This window comes from Callionymus lyra, chromosome 13, assembly GCF_982586985.1.
Source record: "Callionymus lyra chromosome 13, fCalLyr1.hap1.1, whole genome shotgun sequence".
Classification (NCBI taxonomy): domain Eukaryota; kingdom Metazoa; phylum Chordata; class Actinopteri; order Syngnathiformes; family Callionymidae; genus Callionymus; species Callionymus lyra.
Window position 1 is genome coordinate 22,454,525 of NC_141830.1, and position 18,050 is coordinate 22,472,574.

At 38.2% G+C, this 18,050-nt stretch overlaps 1 protein-coding gene across 2 annotated transcripts in view; it reads right to left on the reverse strand.

Moving 5' to 3' along the window:
- Window positions 1-18,050, reverse strand: part of ryr3 (ryanodine receptor 3) — an 89,298-nt gene that overhangs the window by 55,471 nt on the left and 15,777 nt on the right. Inside the window, exons 3-13 of one of the 2 annotated variants that reach the window (XM_087805278.1) lie at window positions 16,650-16,754; window positions 10,468-10,542; window positions 9,440-9,518; window positions 8,561-8,673; window positions 6,606-6,705; window positions 6,448-6,541; window positions 5,507-5,581; window positions 5,206-5,362; window positions 4,315-4,479; window positions 930-1,051; window positions 173-353 (exon numbers count right to left, since the gene is read on the reverse strand). In XM_087805278.1, coding sequence (XP_087661404.1) covers window positions 173-353; window positions 930-1,051; window positions 4,315-4,479; window positions 5,206-5,362; window positions 5,507-5,581; window positions 6,448-6,541; window positions 6,606-6,705; window positions 8,561-8,673; window positions 9,440-9,518; window positions 10,468-10,542; window positions 16,650-16,754 — 1,266 coding nt within the window. Of the gene's footprint in view, window positions 1-172; window positions 354-929; window positions 1,052-4,314; window positions 4,480-5,205; window positions 5,363-5,506; window positions 5,582-6,447; window positions 6,542-6,605; window positions 6,706-8,560; window positions 8,674-9,439; window positions 9,519-10,467; window positions 10,543-16,649; window positions 16,755-18,050 lie in introns of those variants that run through there. The other variant, XM_087805277.1, reaches the window with a different exon arrangement.

The window sequence follows — 18,050 nt, forward strand, 5'->3', positions numbered from 1 at the left end:
ATCAAACAGAGTTAATTACAGTTATTTAACAACACCCCAGTCGGTTCTCAAAGCCAAACTCATTATTTAGACTTGGAAAGTGTGCGCTAAATAGGCATGTGGTGTTTAGAGAAGGAAAGAGGAAAAATCAATAAATAAGTCAGTTTTATGATCATGTTTTGTTCATCATCACCTCTTCTTTAAAGAGATCCTGACGTTTGATGAGAGAGCGCAGGAGACACTGTTTCTCTTCGTGCTCCAGCTCTGAGTTGGGCTGCTTGAAGTACTCGATCAGGTCGTTGAGTGTCTGCAGAATCTCCTCGACGTACCCGGCGACCCCATTCGTCTCTCCCGCCGCCATGTTGTCCAGAGCCCTGTCAGGGAGGCAGAGGAAGTCTCAAGCTTTTGCAGATTTGAAAAAAAGAATTTAAGTTACAGTTTATCAAAACATCGCAATTATTCAATAATACATTTTATATAAAAACCTGAAGTTCTTACAACATTTTTGTTTACCAATTTTTTATTTTCATCTTTATGAAAATGAAGTCCTTAATGAAAGTAAAATTTGTGAAAATCACAATGATGTTTCACATCCCATTCTGCTAACAATGCTAGCTGACATTCTTTATATTTATTTTTATTTTAAAGATTAGGATCTAGATTCTGCACATTTCCATTTCAAATACAAACTTATGAATCTTAATATCAAATTTAGACTATTTGTGGCATGAAAACATTTCAGGTTTTGAAATAAATCCAAGCATCACTTCAATTGAATTCATGTTCTCATCTTGTCATCTTGATATAATCCTCTTCTCTTTGAAAGACACATAGGAAATGTATGCCTCGATGGGAAAACATGATACATTTAAGAAGAGAATAAAAAGTGGAAATGCCACCGGTCTTTCAGAATGACCCAAAAGTGAATGAGAAAATGATTTGGTTGCTACTTGATGAAGTTGACAAAAAGGAAGGTGGTGTTTCGGATGATGCGAGCTGCCCGAGACTCTTCATGTTGGCATCGCTGGAGGATCAAACCGTCGTCCATGTGACCTTCAGAGTGCAGGCAGGCCTGTAGAGAACAGAGGAGTCAGGCTTGTTTATCGGAATTTCATCATGTCAGAGAAAATAAATACTGTGGTGGGAGAAAGGTGAAAGGAGAAAAGAAAGGTATTAAAATCCTCAAGTTCATTCAAGAATGGGCTGCAAAGAGCGTTATTAAACAGTTAAAATTAACCTAAGATCTAAAAAAAACTAAAATGATTAAATCTTGCATTTTATTATGTCATATTTCCTGTTGATCTGTTATTATTTGGTTGGTCACCATCCGGATGTTTTTTCCTCCTTGATGCAGGCAGGTTCACAAGATTTGGATGATTGAGTGGCAGCATTTCTCCCCTGCACAAGGAGCCCCTCCAGAGAATTGATTTTTCTTACCATGTTCGGCCATTACCAGTTCCATACTGTTTTCTTCCTTAGATTTATTAGTCTGGACTGTTTTCTAACTTTTTTTTTTGTATTCGAGTTATTTTTTTAAAAGTTGCTGGTACAATCTCCAGCTGTGTCCCTACCTCCTGAGTAACCGCTCTTTTTGTCTTTGTCCCGTTGAGGATAAGTTTTAGATTTTCATCTTTTTCTATCATTTGTTATGAGAGATTGTTAATTAAATTTGTTTCTAAATTTCTCAAACAGTTTGACATTCAATAGAGGAAAACACAACTGTTGTTACAACGGTTATTTTCATACTCCAAATGAAAAGAGATAAAATAAACAATAAATAGTTTTTTTTTTCTTAAACGCAATCCCAGTGCTGCAGTAAAACACGCATATCACCCTTAATTCTGTCCTATTATTATATTGCACGATCCCACTGTATAAAAAAAGAGTTATTTTTATTGCTGTCGGGTAAAAACTGTTTTTTAAATATTAGGATAGATTTTAAAGAGGTGTCTGTTCAGACTTCCTGTTAGGTTGACACCCCTTATCAAATGTTTGATTATACAATAAATATTTGAAGAGAATAATGATACAAATGAACTCGAAAACACTCAACACCACGCATCAATAACAACTCCGGGGGGAACAGACAACATTATACCTGCAAGGTTTTTGAGAACCTCAAACATCAAACTCTCTGGGGTGTAACCCACACAGACACTGATACGTGTCATGCTTCGGGCGGCAGCTCGCACGCCTTCTAATCGACCCTCTGATCTAGAAAAGGTGCAGCAGGTGTGAAGTGTAAACTGACCGTCACCCCCCCGCACCCCCCCAGCATATCAGGTGAAATGGGGTTCGGCCAAGTCTGAGGAGACTTGCCGGCGGCGGTTTCTTGGCGAGCGTTCCAAGATTCTCTTCAAACCTGTCTCACCATCACTTAACACCACATGTGTGTTACAGCTTCAACATATGTGTGGTTTGATTAGGTGTGATGTGAAGAGAGACATGCGAACAACAACAGCCATTCAGAGTGTAACATTTAAATAAGGGTGATTTGATGTTGCTTTTTATGAAAAGGTAGATTTTAAGTAAGTAAGTAAGTAAGTAATATTTATTTATATAGCGCTTTTCGAGACCAGGGTCACAAAGCGCTTAGACAATCAAAACAATACTCAAAAAAGTACATACTTTAAAGATCAAGATAATACTGAGAACAACACAGGAGTTCGAGAAATTCAAGGAAAAGCCTGAACAAATAGAAACGTCTTAAGGTGTTTCTTAAAGGAGTCAGTAGACTTCATCAAGCGCAAAGAGAGAGGAAGATTGTTCCAAAGCTTAGGAGCAACAGCCTGAAAAGATTTCTCTCCTCTGGTCCTGAGCCGTGTGCGTGGAACCATAAGTAGATTCTGATCCACAGACCTCAGAGCCCGAGCTGGGGTGTAAGGCTAGATCAGATCAGTGATGTAAGGAGGAGTCTGACCATGAATAGATCTGAAAGTAAGAACCATAATTTTTAAGTTAATCCTGAAAGAAACTGGAAGCCAGTGAAGAGTTTTAAGGATCGGAGAAATGTGAGTTCTCCTACTTGAGCGGGTCAGAATTCTCGCTGCAGAGTTCTGAATCAACTGCAGGCGAGACAGCTCCTTCTTGTTAAGACATGAAAACAAACTGTTACAATAGTCCAGACGAGAAGAAACAAACGCATGGATTACAAGCTCCAGATCATGTTCCGACAACATTTTCCTAAGTTTAGAGATTTTTCTCAGTTGAAGGAAACAGTTTCTGGTAAGTTTTCTGCAGTGTCGAACAAGAGACATGTCTTTATCAAATACAACACCCAGGTTTCTCAGGCTCAGTTTGACAGACTGACCTAAGTCACCCAAGTACTGACTCAACCCTGGAATCTTATCATCAGGAGCAATCACCAGAGTTTCAGTTTTGTCCACATTTAGCTGTAAAGTGTTTTCACTCAGCCATTGTTTGATTTCTAGCAAACAATTGACTAAGCTGTTCAGCCTTTGGGGCTCAGTTGGGTCAAAAGAGCAGTAGAGCTGGATGTCATCAGCAAAAATGTGATAAGAAACATCTGGAAATCTCTGAATGATTTTACCGAGGGGAATCAAGTACAGCAAAAACAATAAAGGACCCAGAACAGAACCTTGAGGGACTCCACACAACAGATCTGCCGATTCAGACCTCATTTGATTGGCAGATACACTAAAACTGCGCCCAGAAAGGTAATATGAGAACCATTCTAACACAGACCCAGACAGTCCCACTTCATCCCTCAGTCTTCTCAGCAGGATCTGGTGATCAACTGTGTCAAAGGCTGAGGACAGATCCAAGAGAACCAGAACAGTGAATTTACCCGAGTCAGCCGACATCATGATGTCACTGGACACTTTCAATAAAGCTGTCTCCGTAGAGTGATGTTTACGGAAGCCAGACTGAAACTTCTCATGAATGTCGCTCTGATCCAGGAACAAAGACAGCTGCTCAGACACCACCTTCTCCAAGATCTTGGACAAGAAAGGGAGCTTAGAAATAGGCCTGAAATTACTGAGACTCCAATTTTATGACTCCAAATGTGTTTTTTATGGCCTTGGAGTTGTGCAATGTAAATATGCTTTAGTCCCTTTTTCAAGATGTAAAATCTGTTTAATATCTGCGGCAATTCAATTCATCATCAACTAATCAAACTTATCTAAATCTTAACTTTGCATATCCAAAACACCTTTTAACTGGCCCTCTAACTCAAGTATAATCACCTCTGGCTGACTTTCTAACTCAATAAATACTCTAAACTTGTTGTAACATGTTTTTGGATTAGAAAGGTCTGCTATAAACTCTATGGGTTTCCTCTTGTCGAATGTGAACACTTGTTGTTAGACTTACTCTTCTTTTCAGGGGTCCAAGGCGGGATGATTTGGCATCAGGGGCCAGGTAGGACAGCCACAGTCCCGTGTCCAAGTGCATGATGAAGCAGACAGAGTCGCCGTACTTGATCTCTGGCGTCCCCATGCCTTCGATGTCCCTTTTCGGTCCAGTGTCACCCTTTTCCTGGGGAGAAATAGTACACATAGCTGTTTGATGGTGGAGGAAAGTCAGTCTCAAGACCCTCAAGTCTATTTTAAGAGCAAATCAGTAGCACCAAGAATGTTGGAAGAGGAAGTGTGCGAGGTTCATGAAGGATGATCACAGAAGGTGGACTCCCTGATGGGATTTGATCATTGAAATACAATAAAATATAAACCAAAACTGTACCATCTATCCTTGTGTACAGTAACAGATTCACAGTGGAACTATCAAGAATGGAGCGGAACAGAAACCAAATGGGAAACTAGAGAATGTGGTCTCTTATAGACAAATGGATAACAATGAGTTGTGAAGGTGACTTTTACGTTTGCTCCTGCTGGGTCAGTGGGGGGTAGCTCTGCAGGATTAGTTCATCTGCACCAGGGATTCAGGAACTGTAAATATGTGCGGAAGAATTGGAAAATAATTCCTGCTAAGGATGTGAGGTCCAAGGTCACTTTTATGGTAATAGCCTTTTGTCTTTCATACATACAGTATGTATTTAGTTTGGTCATCTTATTTTCGATTTAAGGCGTTCTTTACTGCGGTGATGATTTGAATATGTTGGTTGCAATATAAAAGTGTCAGAACTCTGGGAGGGAAAATGAAAAATAGTACTACCAAAAAACAACCAGGTCTAGTTCAGTGTAGGTTTTAATGAAATTGTTCAATCAAGAGAACTTCAAGTTTTCATCCTGAAACTTAACCAACCTTGGAGGGCCTGAAGCAGAAGGAGGTGGCCTTGGTGTCAGACTTCTCTCTATCCTGCAGGACCAGGCCACGGTCTTTAGTCAGGGCCAGATAGTGACCGGTGGACAGGTGACGGAGTCTGAAGGCTTGACCCCAGCGGATGTGACTGCTGCTCCAGCTGTAGACAATTAATGATTCAGTCAAAACTCCGACACATCATTCTACAATCATGACTGGAGGCAAAACCACTAGAAAATTATATTCTTAAATGTTTTGGGGAGCTGTTGAGAATCTCAGTGTTGCATCCTTTAGCTGATCTCACCTGATCCTCAAAGGCTCCAGTCTCCACAGCGAGCGGGCTCTTGATGCTCCCTTCCCGGCCTCGTAGTTGACAATCCTGCATAAACACACAAGATGATCTTTGATGCTATTTTTGGACAATTCTCCAGAGCATTGACACCATTTATAACAGTCTAAACAGGAAACACAGACCAGGAGGATTTTTATGAAAAAATCTATTTTATTTCCATGGAAACAAAGATTGACTTGGTTTATGTCTATATAATTTAGAAGGAACTTGTGAATATTCTTCTGTAAATTCTATTCATAGATGTACACACATGAGAAACTAACTTGTTTTTCTGGATCGTTTAGGACGAAATAGTTCTAACAAACATATTTTTAAATAATATTTTATTATACTTTAATATTTTAGAAGAGCAAGCTGTTACTTAAAGTCTCAGATCAAAATCTTCCAATTTTATTCCTCCATCAACGGATTTTCACTTATCTATGGTTGGGTCGAGGGGGCAGCATCTGCAGTAAAGAGACCCAGACTTTCACCTTCTTAAGCTCTTCCAGATATATAGTTCTGCCTTTTAGCCTCCACCAGCTGCACCATTTTCTCAGAGTTGTTTACAAAAAAAACATTTTTGTTCCTTGTCGCACAAACGAACACAATCAGCCACGATCATTATTAAAAAACGTACTTGTTTATTTATTGTATATTTCTATGTTGATTTACAATATGGATGAACCAGTAAGAGTGACAGACATTGACCAATCAGATGATGGTCACATCTCAGGGTATGCAGGAATGAAAATAATTTTGGATAATATTTGTGAAGACACAAGATGCAAAAGTGTTCTCCTCCACTTTCTTTATAGTTGCATATTATCAATTTAATTTGCACTCTACCTAGTAGATCATTTTCTTAAAAACTTTCCAAAAACAAAGCAAGTTGATACGATTACATCACTGACCTCTGTTCCTCTTCACTCTTGTCGGCTCCAGGGATGGTCAAGCTCTCGTCATGTCCGTGGCAAAGGCGCATCACATGACCACCAATCAAATAGCCTGGATCAAACAGAACAGAGCGTTACCGTCAAGACTTATGTTTGAACATTTGACGTGTACTTGCCGACGGCCATGTTGCTGGAGGAACAGGTTGGCTGCACGTTCCACAGTGTCTGCATGAACGACGCGTCCACTTGGATGTTGCCGTTAGAGATGGAGAGATGCTGAAGGAAACAGCAACACAAGGATTAGGCTGCAGGAGTAACAGGAGAAACTCGGCTTCAGCAAAACCAAAGAACTGTCCGACTTGGGATTTGAAAACAGAGATTAAAACGTCTTTGTTGATCCGTGTTTGAACGCTAAAGGCTATAACGCTGAGCTGCATCAGTGTTTCTATGAGTGTTGAGATAATACACAACATTCATTTCTGTAGATGCACACACACTTGGAGCTGCTCCCAGTTGCCTTCAGGCGATACTCTGCAGTAAGTGGAAGCTCAGCTGACGCCAGCCTTTAACTACATCCTTGGAGAGTTTAACATGATGATCAGAGGCAAGGAAACTTTTGTGGCTCCTCAAAAAAGTTTGTGGATGATGAAAAATCTACTTCTACAATGACAGTTTAGAAACTACACTGGTTGATGGGACGTACCTAAATGATTTACAAGGTTTTGAAAGATTTTAGGTCCTCAGGCTGAAAACAAATATGTTTGGAAGCCAGCTGGAAAGTTTATCTTGATCCAGAGGCAACAAAAGGCTTAAAGTTTTGTTATAGAATTATGAACAGTTATTATTAATGCAATTATTTTATTTAAAGTGAAAACAACTGCCATTTCTTCAAACCACTCCTTCCAGTATGTCGTATCTGTACTTTAATAACTTTTGAACCACGTTATATATAAATTAGTTGAATAATGCAACCTCTAACATGTTTAATGTCTTCAAATGACATCATAATTATAACTGATAATCCATTCAAAAGGTAGATATTCATTATTTGTCCCTCTAGAAGAATCTGTTTGCTCCTCCCTGTTCCTCTTGATGAGTGATTTAGAGCCTCGCTTGTCCTGCACCACCGTGTCAGGTCATCTGAGGTGAAAAATTCCTCATCAGAGACGAAGACATTTTAGCCATTAGTTTCAGTTTTGCTTTAATTTCATCTATTCCCTCCCATAAATCCCCAAATCCTCTCTTTCTATTCTCTGCATGTTCCCTTTTTCTCCTAGCACCTCCTCTCCCTCCAAGCAAAGTCAGCTAATTGAGGTCAGGTGTATCATTCTGCATGAGGGAATACCGACGATAAGCGCTTAGTAATTAAATGGAAATAATTTTTTAAAAGCTTCTTTACAAGAAACGTTAAATCAACTATCCCGACTTATATATATATATATATATACACTGTTGATTTAACGTGCCTCTCAGAGTGACGATGCAACTTCAGGAAAACTTTCATGTATACGACTATTATTGAATGACCTTGGGTCGGCCCAAGCTGGAGAAGACGATCATTGAACATCCTCCTATCTATCTGATTTGCTCAGAACGTCAGATGGAGTTGGGAGTATTCATGAGGGCAAAAAAAGCACAGCTTATCTGGAATGATACGTTTCTGCGATAAAGAGACTAGAAGTGCAGAATCATATTTAAATGGACATTTACTGAGACTCTGATTCTCTTTTGGATAACTTGAGTTATATATCAGTCGGGAAGAAACTGAGTCTGGGAGTTTAGAAAGAATTAAAAAAAAAAAAGTATAATGCTTTTTTATAGAGGAGACCTCATTGTAAAACTGTTGAATAGTAAAAACGTATTACTAATAAAAAATAAAAAATCCATGTTAACTGTTAGTTATTAGTAAGTATCCTCAGGTAGTATATTTTTATTATATATTCAAGCCAATAAGTACTTCATAATGATTACTTACTGGCTCTAATGGTCTTATAACACATGAGTAATTAATTTAATATTGGTTAACCAATGCATCTTTTTACACATTGACTGTAAAGTCATTAATTAATACTTAATTATATCATTAAGTAAATAAAACAAATCATTGTTGTATTCACTCAGGAGAACTGACCAAGTATCTCTCCGTGGACACGCTGACCAGAATCAGGTCGTCCCCGATGCGGACCTTCTCTCCCTCTGACCTCTGCTTTGATGCAGGATGGATGGTCCACCAGCATGACTCGCCTGTTCGAAGCACAGAAGATGAAAGTTAAGTTACAATTATAATTTAAAAAGATAAGTAGCTCAGTTCTAAAGCGATGTAATATTTTGACCCACAAAGTCAAGTTTCTAATGCTGTTTAAGAAACGCTAACAAGAAATAATGAAAAACATTCTGAAACGGTTTGAAATATTAATTCGGACAGACTAAACTTAATTCAAAGATAGGGAAGTTAAATAGTATGTATGCCTGAAGATGCACGTCTTGAGATTTATGCTAAGAATAGCATACAAGAATACAAAACATACTTTAATAGCATCTCAATTTCTTGTCATAATTCAATCAATAAATAAAACATTTAGTTTAACATGCAACTTGGTTTGTGTTTAGAATTATGACCATTATACATTTTTGGACTATGGGAGGAAACCAGAGTGTCTTCAAGAAGAGCATAAGATGGACATACTCTTCAGAGACAGAGATTCACTCTAATCCTATAATCAGTTTTATTTCAATATAATCAAATTACTCTTCAGCATCTGCTTGATAAGTATGCTGAGCAAAACTCACTTAAACATTTTGTCTCCACGAGTGCCTCAAATCCTCTAAATCGGATCAATCACAGACGCCGCATGTGCAATTTAGGTAGGTAATCACGGCTCAGAGTTAATTGATGGGCAATTAAAAATATTAAAGCAAAGCCTGTGAACTGAGCCATCTTAACAAAATAAAAGAGCTATGAGTCAAATGAAGCTGTGAGGAGGATTTTCAAAGCCACTTTAAACTGTACCGACTGAATCCTCTTGCAGTCCGACATCAAACGACAACTTGTCAGTGAGAGACCTGGACGTCTTCAAACAGGTCAAATACTGAAAGGACAAAAAAGAAAGACATTAGAACTGTAAGATGAGGAGCTAAGCTTCTATGAGGTTGTGACCTGACCAGTTGAAAGGAATCATTGATTGAAGTGTACAGAAGCAAACTCAGTGTAAAACAATGTAATTTAGGAATAAAAATATATATATATATCGTGCAGATTAAGAATGGCAGCTGCATTTAAAAAGTAAAAGCTCGGGCTGGGTTTCCATTGAAATTCTTTGATACGGATACTGATACCGATACCTTCCCATTGATACTCAATTATCAATTCTAACAAAAAGAAAATGACATTAAAAGAGATATATACAACACATCTGTAGCAACATTTTTTTTGCTTTGGTAAACTCACACTCTAAGCCGTTTCCTTACAGAAAAAATAATTAACAAATTATTTTAAGTGTACAAGAACACGTCAATTTGATGTTCACTGCTTTGGTCAGTTTATCTCCATAGCTTCACTCAGCTTGTACCGAATATCTTTAGGGAAAATGTAACATCTCGAGATGGACGTATGCCAATGTAGTCCAGGACAAACTCCACTTGGACCAACAGACTCAAGTCCAGGTAAACCAACGTTGACTGAGTCCTTCATGAGAAAGCCCCCCTGCTCTCTGGACCTATCTCAAATGGTTCTTTTCATCTCCAACAGTGGCTAAATATGTCAAAACATTATAATATAATACAATATTTGACAGCAGTTTAACAATATAAATGTAACCCAAGTCACAAATGACCTGTGGTTGTCTTTAACCTCAGTCTTTGCAAGAGGAATTACAATTAGCAAAGTTAACTTATAACAAATTGCTGGAAGGTAATTAACTATTTTACACAAAAACAAAGCTGAGGAAGACAATGCCAAAGTGAGGTGGCATCTCTGTGACCATATTTTCTGTTTTGTGTTTGTTTTACTTAAAGTTGACATTCATAGCTTGCACTCACCATGCCACTGAAGGAGTGGCGTAGGAGGATGGCGTGACCGTAGAGCAGGGTCCGGTGTCCACCCCCCTGACCCGCCTGTCCAGAGAAACAAGCACATCATTATTAGGACTATTCTGGACTCCTCAGAAGAAACTGGTCTGCATTAGTCAAGATAAAGAGGGTTGAGAATAAATGGCCTTTAACGCTTTAATCTTTCATTCCAGGTGCATCAGGCATAAACGATCACACGCACATTAGAGAGCAAAAACATTCTTATCACATACAAGTATGTGACGCTTGCATGATGGAAGAGAAAAGATCCAGAGAAGATTCAACTGAAGACGGTCTGTGCTACTGAATAGAAAAAAGAAAGCTCTACTTACCCTTTTAATCAACCTCTAGTTGCAAGAGATGGAAGATAAGATGATAACATGAGCCCTTGATTCTACATTAAAAACGAAACTCGAACTGCCAGCCAAAGTAATTTGTCTTCCCTGAGGTCTTGAGTTTTAGGAAATAGTCTCTTTCATTTATGTAGAAAAGGATAGTAATGACAGAATGTTTTGCTTGAGAACCTGTTCAGCTGCTCTTCTGGCAGTCCAACAACTTGTATTATCAATAGTAGGCTCAGCTGCCCTAAAAACATTATTATACATTCACTTTATTATTGTCACTGTATTTTCAAGAACACAAAATACACTTTTACAATGTAAACAGACATCAAAGACAAAAAATAAATACGATTTTAAAGGGATACTTCACTCATTTTCTACTTACTGAATCTGACTAATTTACTTATTGACTTAATTACTGATCTGCGGTCTGAATCGGCGGATCTGTTGTGTGGCACGTCTTTGCTGATGTCATCCAGCTCTACTGCTCATTTGATCCAACTGAGCCCCAGAGGCTGAACAGATTAGTCAATAGTTTGGTAGAAATCAAACAATGGCTGAGTGAATACACTTTGCAGCTAAATGTGGACAAAACTGAAGCCTTGGTTATTGCTCGTAATGATAATGTTTCAAGGTTGAGTCAGTACTTGGGTGACTTAGGTCAGTCTGTCAAACTGAGCCTGAGAAACCTGGGTGTTGTATTTGATAAAGACATGTCTCTAGTTCAACACTGTAGAAAACTGACCAGAAACTGTTTCAACTGAGAAAAATCTCTAAACTTAGATGATGTCACAACATGATCTGGAGCTTGTAAATCATGCGTTTCTTTCTTCTCGTTTAGACTATTGTAACAGTTTATTTTTGTGTCTTAACAAGAAGGATCTGTCTCGCCTGCAGTTGATACAGAACTCTGCAGTGAGAATTCTGACCCGCACCAGTAGAAGAACTCACATTTCTCCGATCCTTAAATCTTTAAAATTCTGGTTCTTACATTCAGAGCTATTCATGGTCAGGCTCCTCCTTACATCAGTGATCTGATCCAGCCTTACAGCCCAGCTCGGCTTGGAAACAATCTTCCTCTCTCTCTGCGCTTGATGGAGTCTACTGACTCCTTCAAGAAACATCTTAAGACACTTTTATTCACAAAGGCTTTTCCTTGATTTTCTGAGACTCCTGTGTTCGTCTCCTTGTTGTCTTAGCCTTTTAAACATATATTTTATTGGGTATTGTTTTGATAGTTTAAGTGCTTTGTGACCCGGGTCTAGAAAAGCACTCTACAAATATTATTTACTTACTTACCTTTATGTCAACAAAGGTTTGGGATTATTCAACAAAGTTTTTTAGAGTTATAGGCAAATTGTATGGATGCATATAAATGTATGAATTACTCTGAACATAATCCCAAATCTTTGTGACATGAGAGTGAATATAAAATGAGTGAAGTTTGAATCTTAGGTGAATTATCCCTTTGAGTTCATTTCATTTTTCGTAAAAACAAAAGCTTACACTCCTCACTTTTACCATTTATCCGTTTGTGTACAACGGCACTGAAAATGGTTTCTCTACAGCCCATGTAAGTGCAAACCCAAGTGGTTGTCAGAATAAAGCTTATGTTCCGTTGATTGTGGATGTAAGTCTCATATCGAGAAGTGAAAGTATTTTGATGTGCATGGCTTGTCGTTCCACTTTTGCCAGTAAGAGAAAGTTAGGGCTGCTCCTAGGATAGAGAATAACCACTGCACAACACAAAGGTGTCTCTTCTTTCCTGCATGTTTCTTGACGTTAGTTTGCCTGTTGGGGTCAAATTAGGACAAAACCCCCATTTTTACTGCATAACTTCCCACAAAACTCTCCCATGGCTCCAAAGTCTTACATAGTTAACTTGTATGAGTCTGTTTAAAGTAGAAAAGGAGGAGTTTGATTGAAAAGAAAAATGGGACGAGTATCCTGCAACAGCTGGGCCTGTGTTTCAGGACAGCTCGTGCTGACACATCACTGCTGGGTGTTGCGACCTTTGCGTCGGAGCCCCACCTGATGAAAGAGCCTGTATTTGCAAAAAAAAATATGTAGCAAAACTTTGACTGTACATATGCCTTTAATATTAATTGAGGAATTGAAGAGGTGAAAAAAGAAGTATGTTTTGTGATTAGAAAACCATAAAGAAACAGGTAACCATTGCAAGAAGAAGAACTCATCACCTAAATTGATTAATGATCAATGATTAAATGTATTACTTAAAGTATCAAAGAACACATATTTAAGTCAATTAATTGTCCTTCTTTCTTGGCAACGACAAAATTGTTTAACTTAACAGGAACTTTCAACGGATAGCTTTCACAAGAATTTGCCCCCTCTACACTTTTCAAAGACCTGCAGACAGAACTCCACGGCAGGATCATTTGCTAAGTACTTTCTGATTGATTCCTGTTTGCCTGTGCAAGGCTTTGTCCGTCAAACCATCAGGATGAAAGAGATTCAACCAGCTTTTGTTTATCCGTTAAAGCTTTGATGAGTAATTCATGTCAGATCAGAGAACGTGGCTGGACATCACATGGAAAATATAAACTTTCAGTGTTCCAACACTTTTGCTGAACAAAATTGCAGGATTTTTCCTCAAGTTGATGCATCATTGTGATTCATATTAGAGAGAAAAGTGAGAGTGACGCATTCTCAAGTTAGTTTTCAGGAAAAGTGTGATATTCTCGAAAACAGAAATGAAAGTGAGATAACTATTAACGCCTGACTGATGAACTCCATTAAAACCGAACAGGCGTTTGATTTGAGCTCACTTGTGCAATTTTAGAATTTAACTTCAATGTTTAGACTTCATCAAATACTGTATCAGATTCTTTGCTCATCGCAGGCTCAAGTTCTGCTCTTTAAACCCCTTGGTAGTTTTTATCATTTCCTTCTTTAGTTAGGATGTGCCAAGACCAAGAATTGTTTTTGCAACTGTAATATAAATAGCGCTTTGAGAAAGGCTATAACTGTTTTTGCCTTTGTTCTTTCGAGGACTCTCCAACGCTTGTTGTTCTAAAAAAGAATGGTATCCAAACCTCTACCACACATAACTGAGGTAAGGCCAAAATCTATTAATGAGCACATCTTTGGTTGGTTTAAAGGAATTTGGAGAAAGCACATCGAGTAATGTACAAACCAACAGAATTGTTTTGTATCTAGGGTCATGATATTTGAAGAACTTGGCAGAGCTACAGAAACAATAACAACAGTCTAAATTGAAATTTGAGCGAATTATAAGTTGCTACTTGAGTTTTATGGCTTAAGAAGACTGAGGGTCTAAAATATTTCACGAAATACACGATTAGAATCTTTGAGAAGTGAGGATTCAAAGGCTAAATGAATCCAAGAAGGGTCTAAATTGTGCGTAATGTAGGTTTTCCATTTAGCTAAGAGGACGTCAGTTCATCAGTCAGACTCTGGTAATTATATGTATCACTGCACTTTCAATTAAGTGTTTGTTTAAGTTAGACAGAATGATGCTTTTAGTAAAGGCGATCACATACTTTCACTTGAGAGCGGACCGAGTTGCACACAACTGGCACAGTGTATCCTTTACAAGATAATTTATTGTCACCATGACTACCGGGAAGTTAAATCCTCCATGTAGTTGTATACAATGAGGATGCAAAAATGCATAGTCATTGCCGGAAACACTTTTGTGATGATAGTACCGAACTCTTCAATTGAAAGTACCAAACGTTTGACTTTTTCTTTGGCAGTTTGGCAACCATTCATTCATGCTGGACGGACGGACACATTGATGGACCTACCCATTTTTCATGGTCAGCACTCTAGTAACACACAAATCAAAGTTTAAAAAAATGTTATTGGGAACTAGAGCAGTTAATGGCACTAAATTATCTAAATGCAACAATAGGGAGAGACACAGAGAAATAGACAGAGATTGGCACTTGCAAGACTTATTGGTCTGGCTAGAAGAGTTTTCATTTTTTGTGTGGTTCTTGCCAAAAAAGGCCTGCCAACTAATTCTGAACAGAATACCAGTCAGCTAGCCAGGCCATCAAATGAATGCAGGTCAGTCCAAGCAGATACAGTAAATACTAAAGCCTCTGCCAGGAAGTCATGTAGAGCATGACAGTACAGTCATTCTCAGGACAGTTAAACTTTCCTCTGTCTAATAGTAATAAAATGAAACAACTTGAAATTATTTCAGACCATTTATAACCCGTGACAGTTGAATAGTTTTGCAATATGTCTGCTTTGAATAATCTGCTCGACTCAAAGTTAAAGCCTTTTTTTAAACTTCCTGATTATTAGATTCACTTCTAAAAGGAATTAAAAACAATGATATCAATAAAAAGACAGGAAATAGTTGTAGTAGAAGTAATAAAATGTCGGTAGTATTATGTCACCCAAGTAGTCAAATGTCACCTTAACAGGAAATACCTAAATATTGTTTTTTTTTTTAAGTTAAGTTAAGTTTTTTTTTAGTTAACGCATTATTTCCACTGCGGCTGATGCAATTTCACAAACACAAAGTATTTTTTTTCTAGATATGAACGTGTTGAAATGTGTATGAAATTGTTCTTTATTAATTTTAAGTTCTTTTCAAGTCAGACACATTTCTGCCCCCACACTGGGAACACACAAGACACATTTTCTTTTTAGGAAGGTAAAATATAATTTTTATTTTTTCAACTCTGGAATATTTAATCAAAAGCCACATTTGACCTTTTCCGTGATTTGCAGTCCTGCATTTGCAGGTTCAAGATAACAAGTAATAAGTAACTCACGTTGCTGAGATGTTATTATTATGTATCTGTAGATGTGAAAACTGAGGATGCAACAAACTATATGCTCATGGATCATATCGTCGAGAGGTTTCAAGGTGAGAGGAACCTCCTTGCTTAGAAGTTTTCACAAAAATACTTGAACTTTCTGATGCTGAAACATGTTTGGATCGCCACAAGAAATCTTTGCACCTCTGAGTTTGTTTGATTGACATTGAAATCAAATGACACGTGAAATGAAGCCGCCAAGAGAGTAGATGATGGAGTGAATATTGGCATCCGGCGGGGACTTTATGGACCACCGGCGCAGGTGTCCGGAGGCGCTTCACAGCTGTCACCGACAACTCAGTGAGCACCGGACAGGTCAGGGATTACTTACCTGATTTCATGCTCATGCCAAGCGAGCTGGAGAGGAGCCAGGAGCGAGGGCCTCTCTGTTTAAATATAAATCAGCATAGCGCACCGCACAGAGAGAAGGAAATTCACTCTGCTGTCCCTGACGGTGGTCCGTCATTATCACACTTCTCATTCATGTCCTCGGGACATGAGGTAGATCCCAGAGAATAAAATCGGACAACTGATTTTATAGACGCTCGAGGCTCTGCTGGAATTTGCAATCGTGATTCAACTATGTTATGACCTTGAAAGTGATTTAATCAATCAAAAGTAAGGTGAGTGATAAAGTAACAATAGGATTATGTTTTGGTTCTCCTGTATGTCGTATAGGTCATTCTATAAAACCAGTAGATTTTGTGATTAGTCCATTTCATTTCATGAGCTCTCCGAACAATTATTTAACCAACTATTAGGACTAAATGATGTCTTAAATGGGAAATATTTAAGCGGAATGATGTGCTAGTTTATCTACAGTTATTCTGAGATCATGTGTACACACAATATCTTAAAGTAAATAATCATTTAGAAATAATAGTACAATTTGACTCAAGCGTTCTGGTGCCAATTGGAATTTATTTAAACCTAAAATAAATTACTAACTGTGCATGGCTAGGGAAGGACAGGGTATGAAGGAAAGACTCACCCCTTCGCTGTTTGGCCCTGTCTTAGCCAGCATCTCCTGCAGGGCTCGCACCGACAGCGACTGCTCCAACACAAAGTTGCAGATGCACAGGTCTGGAGGAACATACTGCAGCAAGGAGGGGAGCAAAAGCAAGAAAAGCATATTAATACAAGAATTTGCTTCTGTATCCATAACATAATTTAAAGTGGTAAGCAAGTGTTTTCAATAAAGGGAAGCTAATAAAAATGTTTTCTACTACAATTAAAAGTTCCGCAAAAATAATACTTTGACGAGTTTTAAGATGTGTGTTCAAATAAGAGGATTATTAATATGTATGAATATAATTTGCTTTTCTAGACATATAAACTTGGTCATGCATAAGCAAATTACTTAGAATTCTTGCCCGTTTGATTTGTTTACACAAATCATTTGATTTGTTTGTACTTTTCCAACAGTATATAAGATTGTAACATCCTGAGAAATATTTTTTAACATCTTGTGGCAAGGATAAGGACAGAAGCCCCACACTAATGATACATGACGTACACAAACAAACAGTATGGCCCCATGTCAGTGACAGCGTCTCAGTGTAGTTACAGTAACAAACTCAAATATGTGCGGCATAATTTATCGCTTCCCAACACCGACATGAGCCGGACTGATTTACAACTTTGGGCACCTGCCATGAATGGTAACACAAACACCCGAACCCTGACCCCTGCTGTAAGGCAAAACATGCGAGGATGAGTTTGGTAGGGGTGATAATGGGGATGATGTTGCTCTTTAACTGGGCACAAACATTCAAGCAGACCACCAACGCTGGTTCCCTCCCACTTCTTGTTTAGACGTTGGTGAATAAAATAGTAGTTAACCTCCCCAGTTCGTAATTTGAACTAGGTGGCCCAATGTCAAGTGAATAGTTGTTAGAGTACAGTAAAGTACAATCCGAAGGATTAGATTAGAAGCCTATGCCACCATCTAGTGGTTTAAGTCTATAATGCATATGGTTGCTGATAGCAAAGGTGTTGGCTTGAGTCAAACTTAAAATAAATACATAAGCACTGATCCCTTGTTTGATGAGCAGTTGGTAAGGAAACAACAACAAGCAAACAAAATCATTGTAACCTACCTAAACTGACTTTGAAATTGTAGATCCAAAACCAACTTTACTTTACTTCCGGGCAATCGGGATCCCATTAACTCGAGTGTCAAAGTTTTAGAATTCATAGCAGTCCGCAGACATTACAATTCTTATAAATAATTCACCACACATTTTCCAATTATCATATTTATTTCAGGGCCTCTTAGACACACTTGTCTGGTTATTTGGGAACAGATCAGCTCAGTGGTTCCAGAAAAAACATTCTATCAATGATCAGAGTTTTAAAAGACTTTAACTGATCCTTTCATCAAATGTATTTC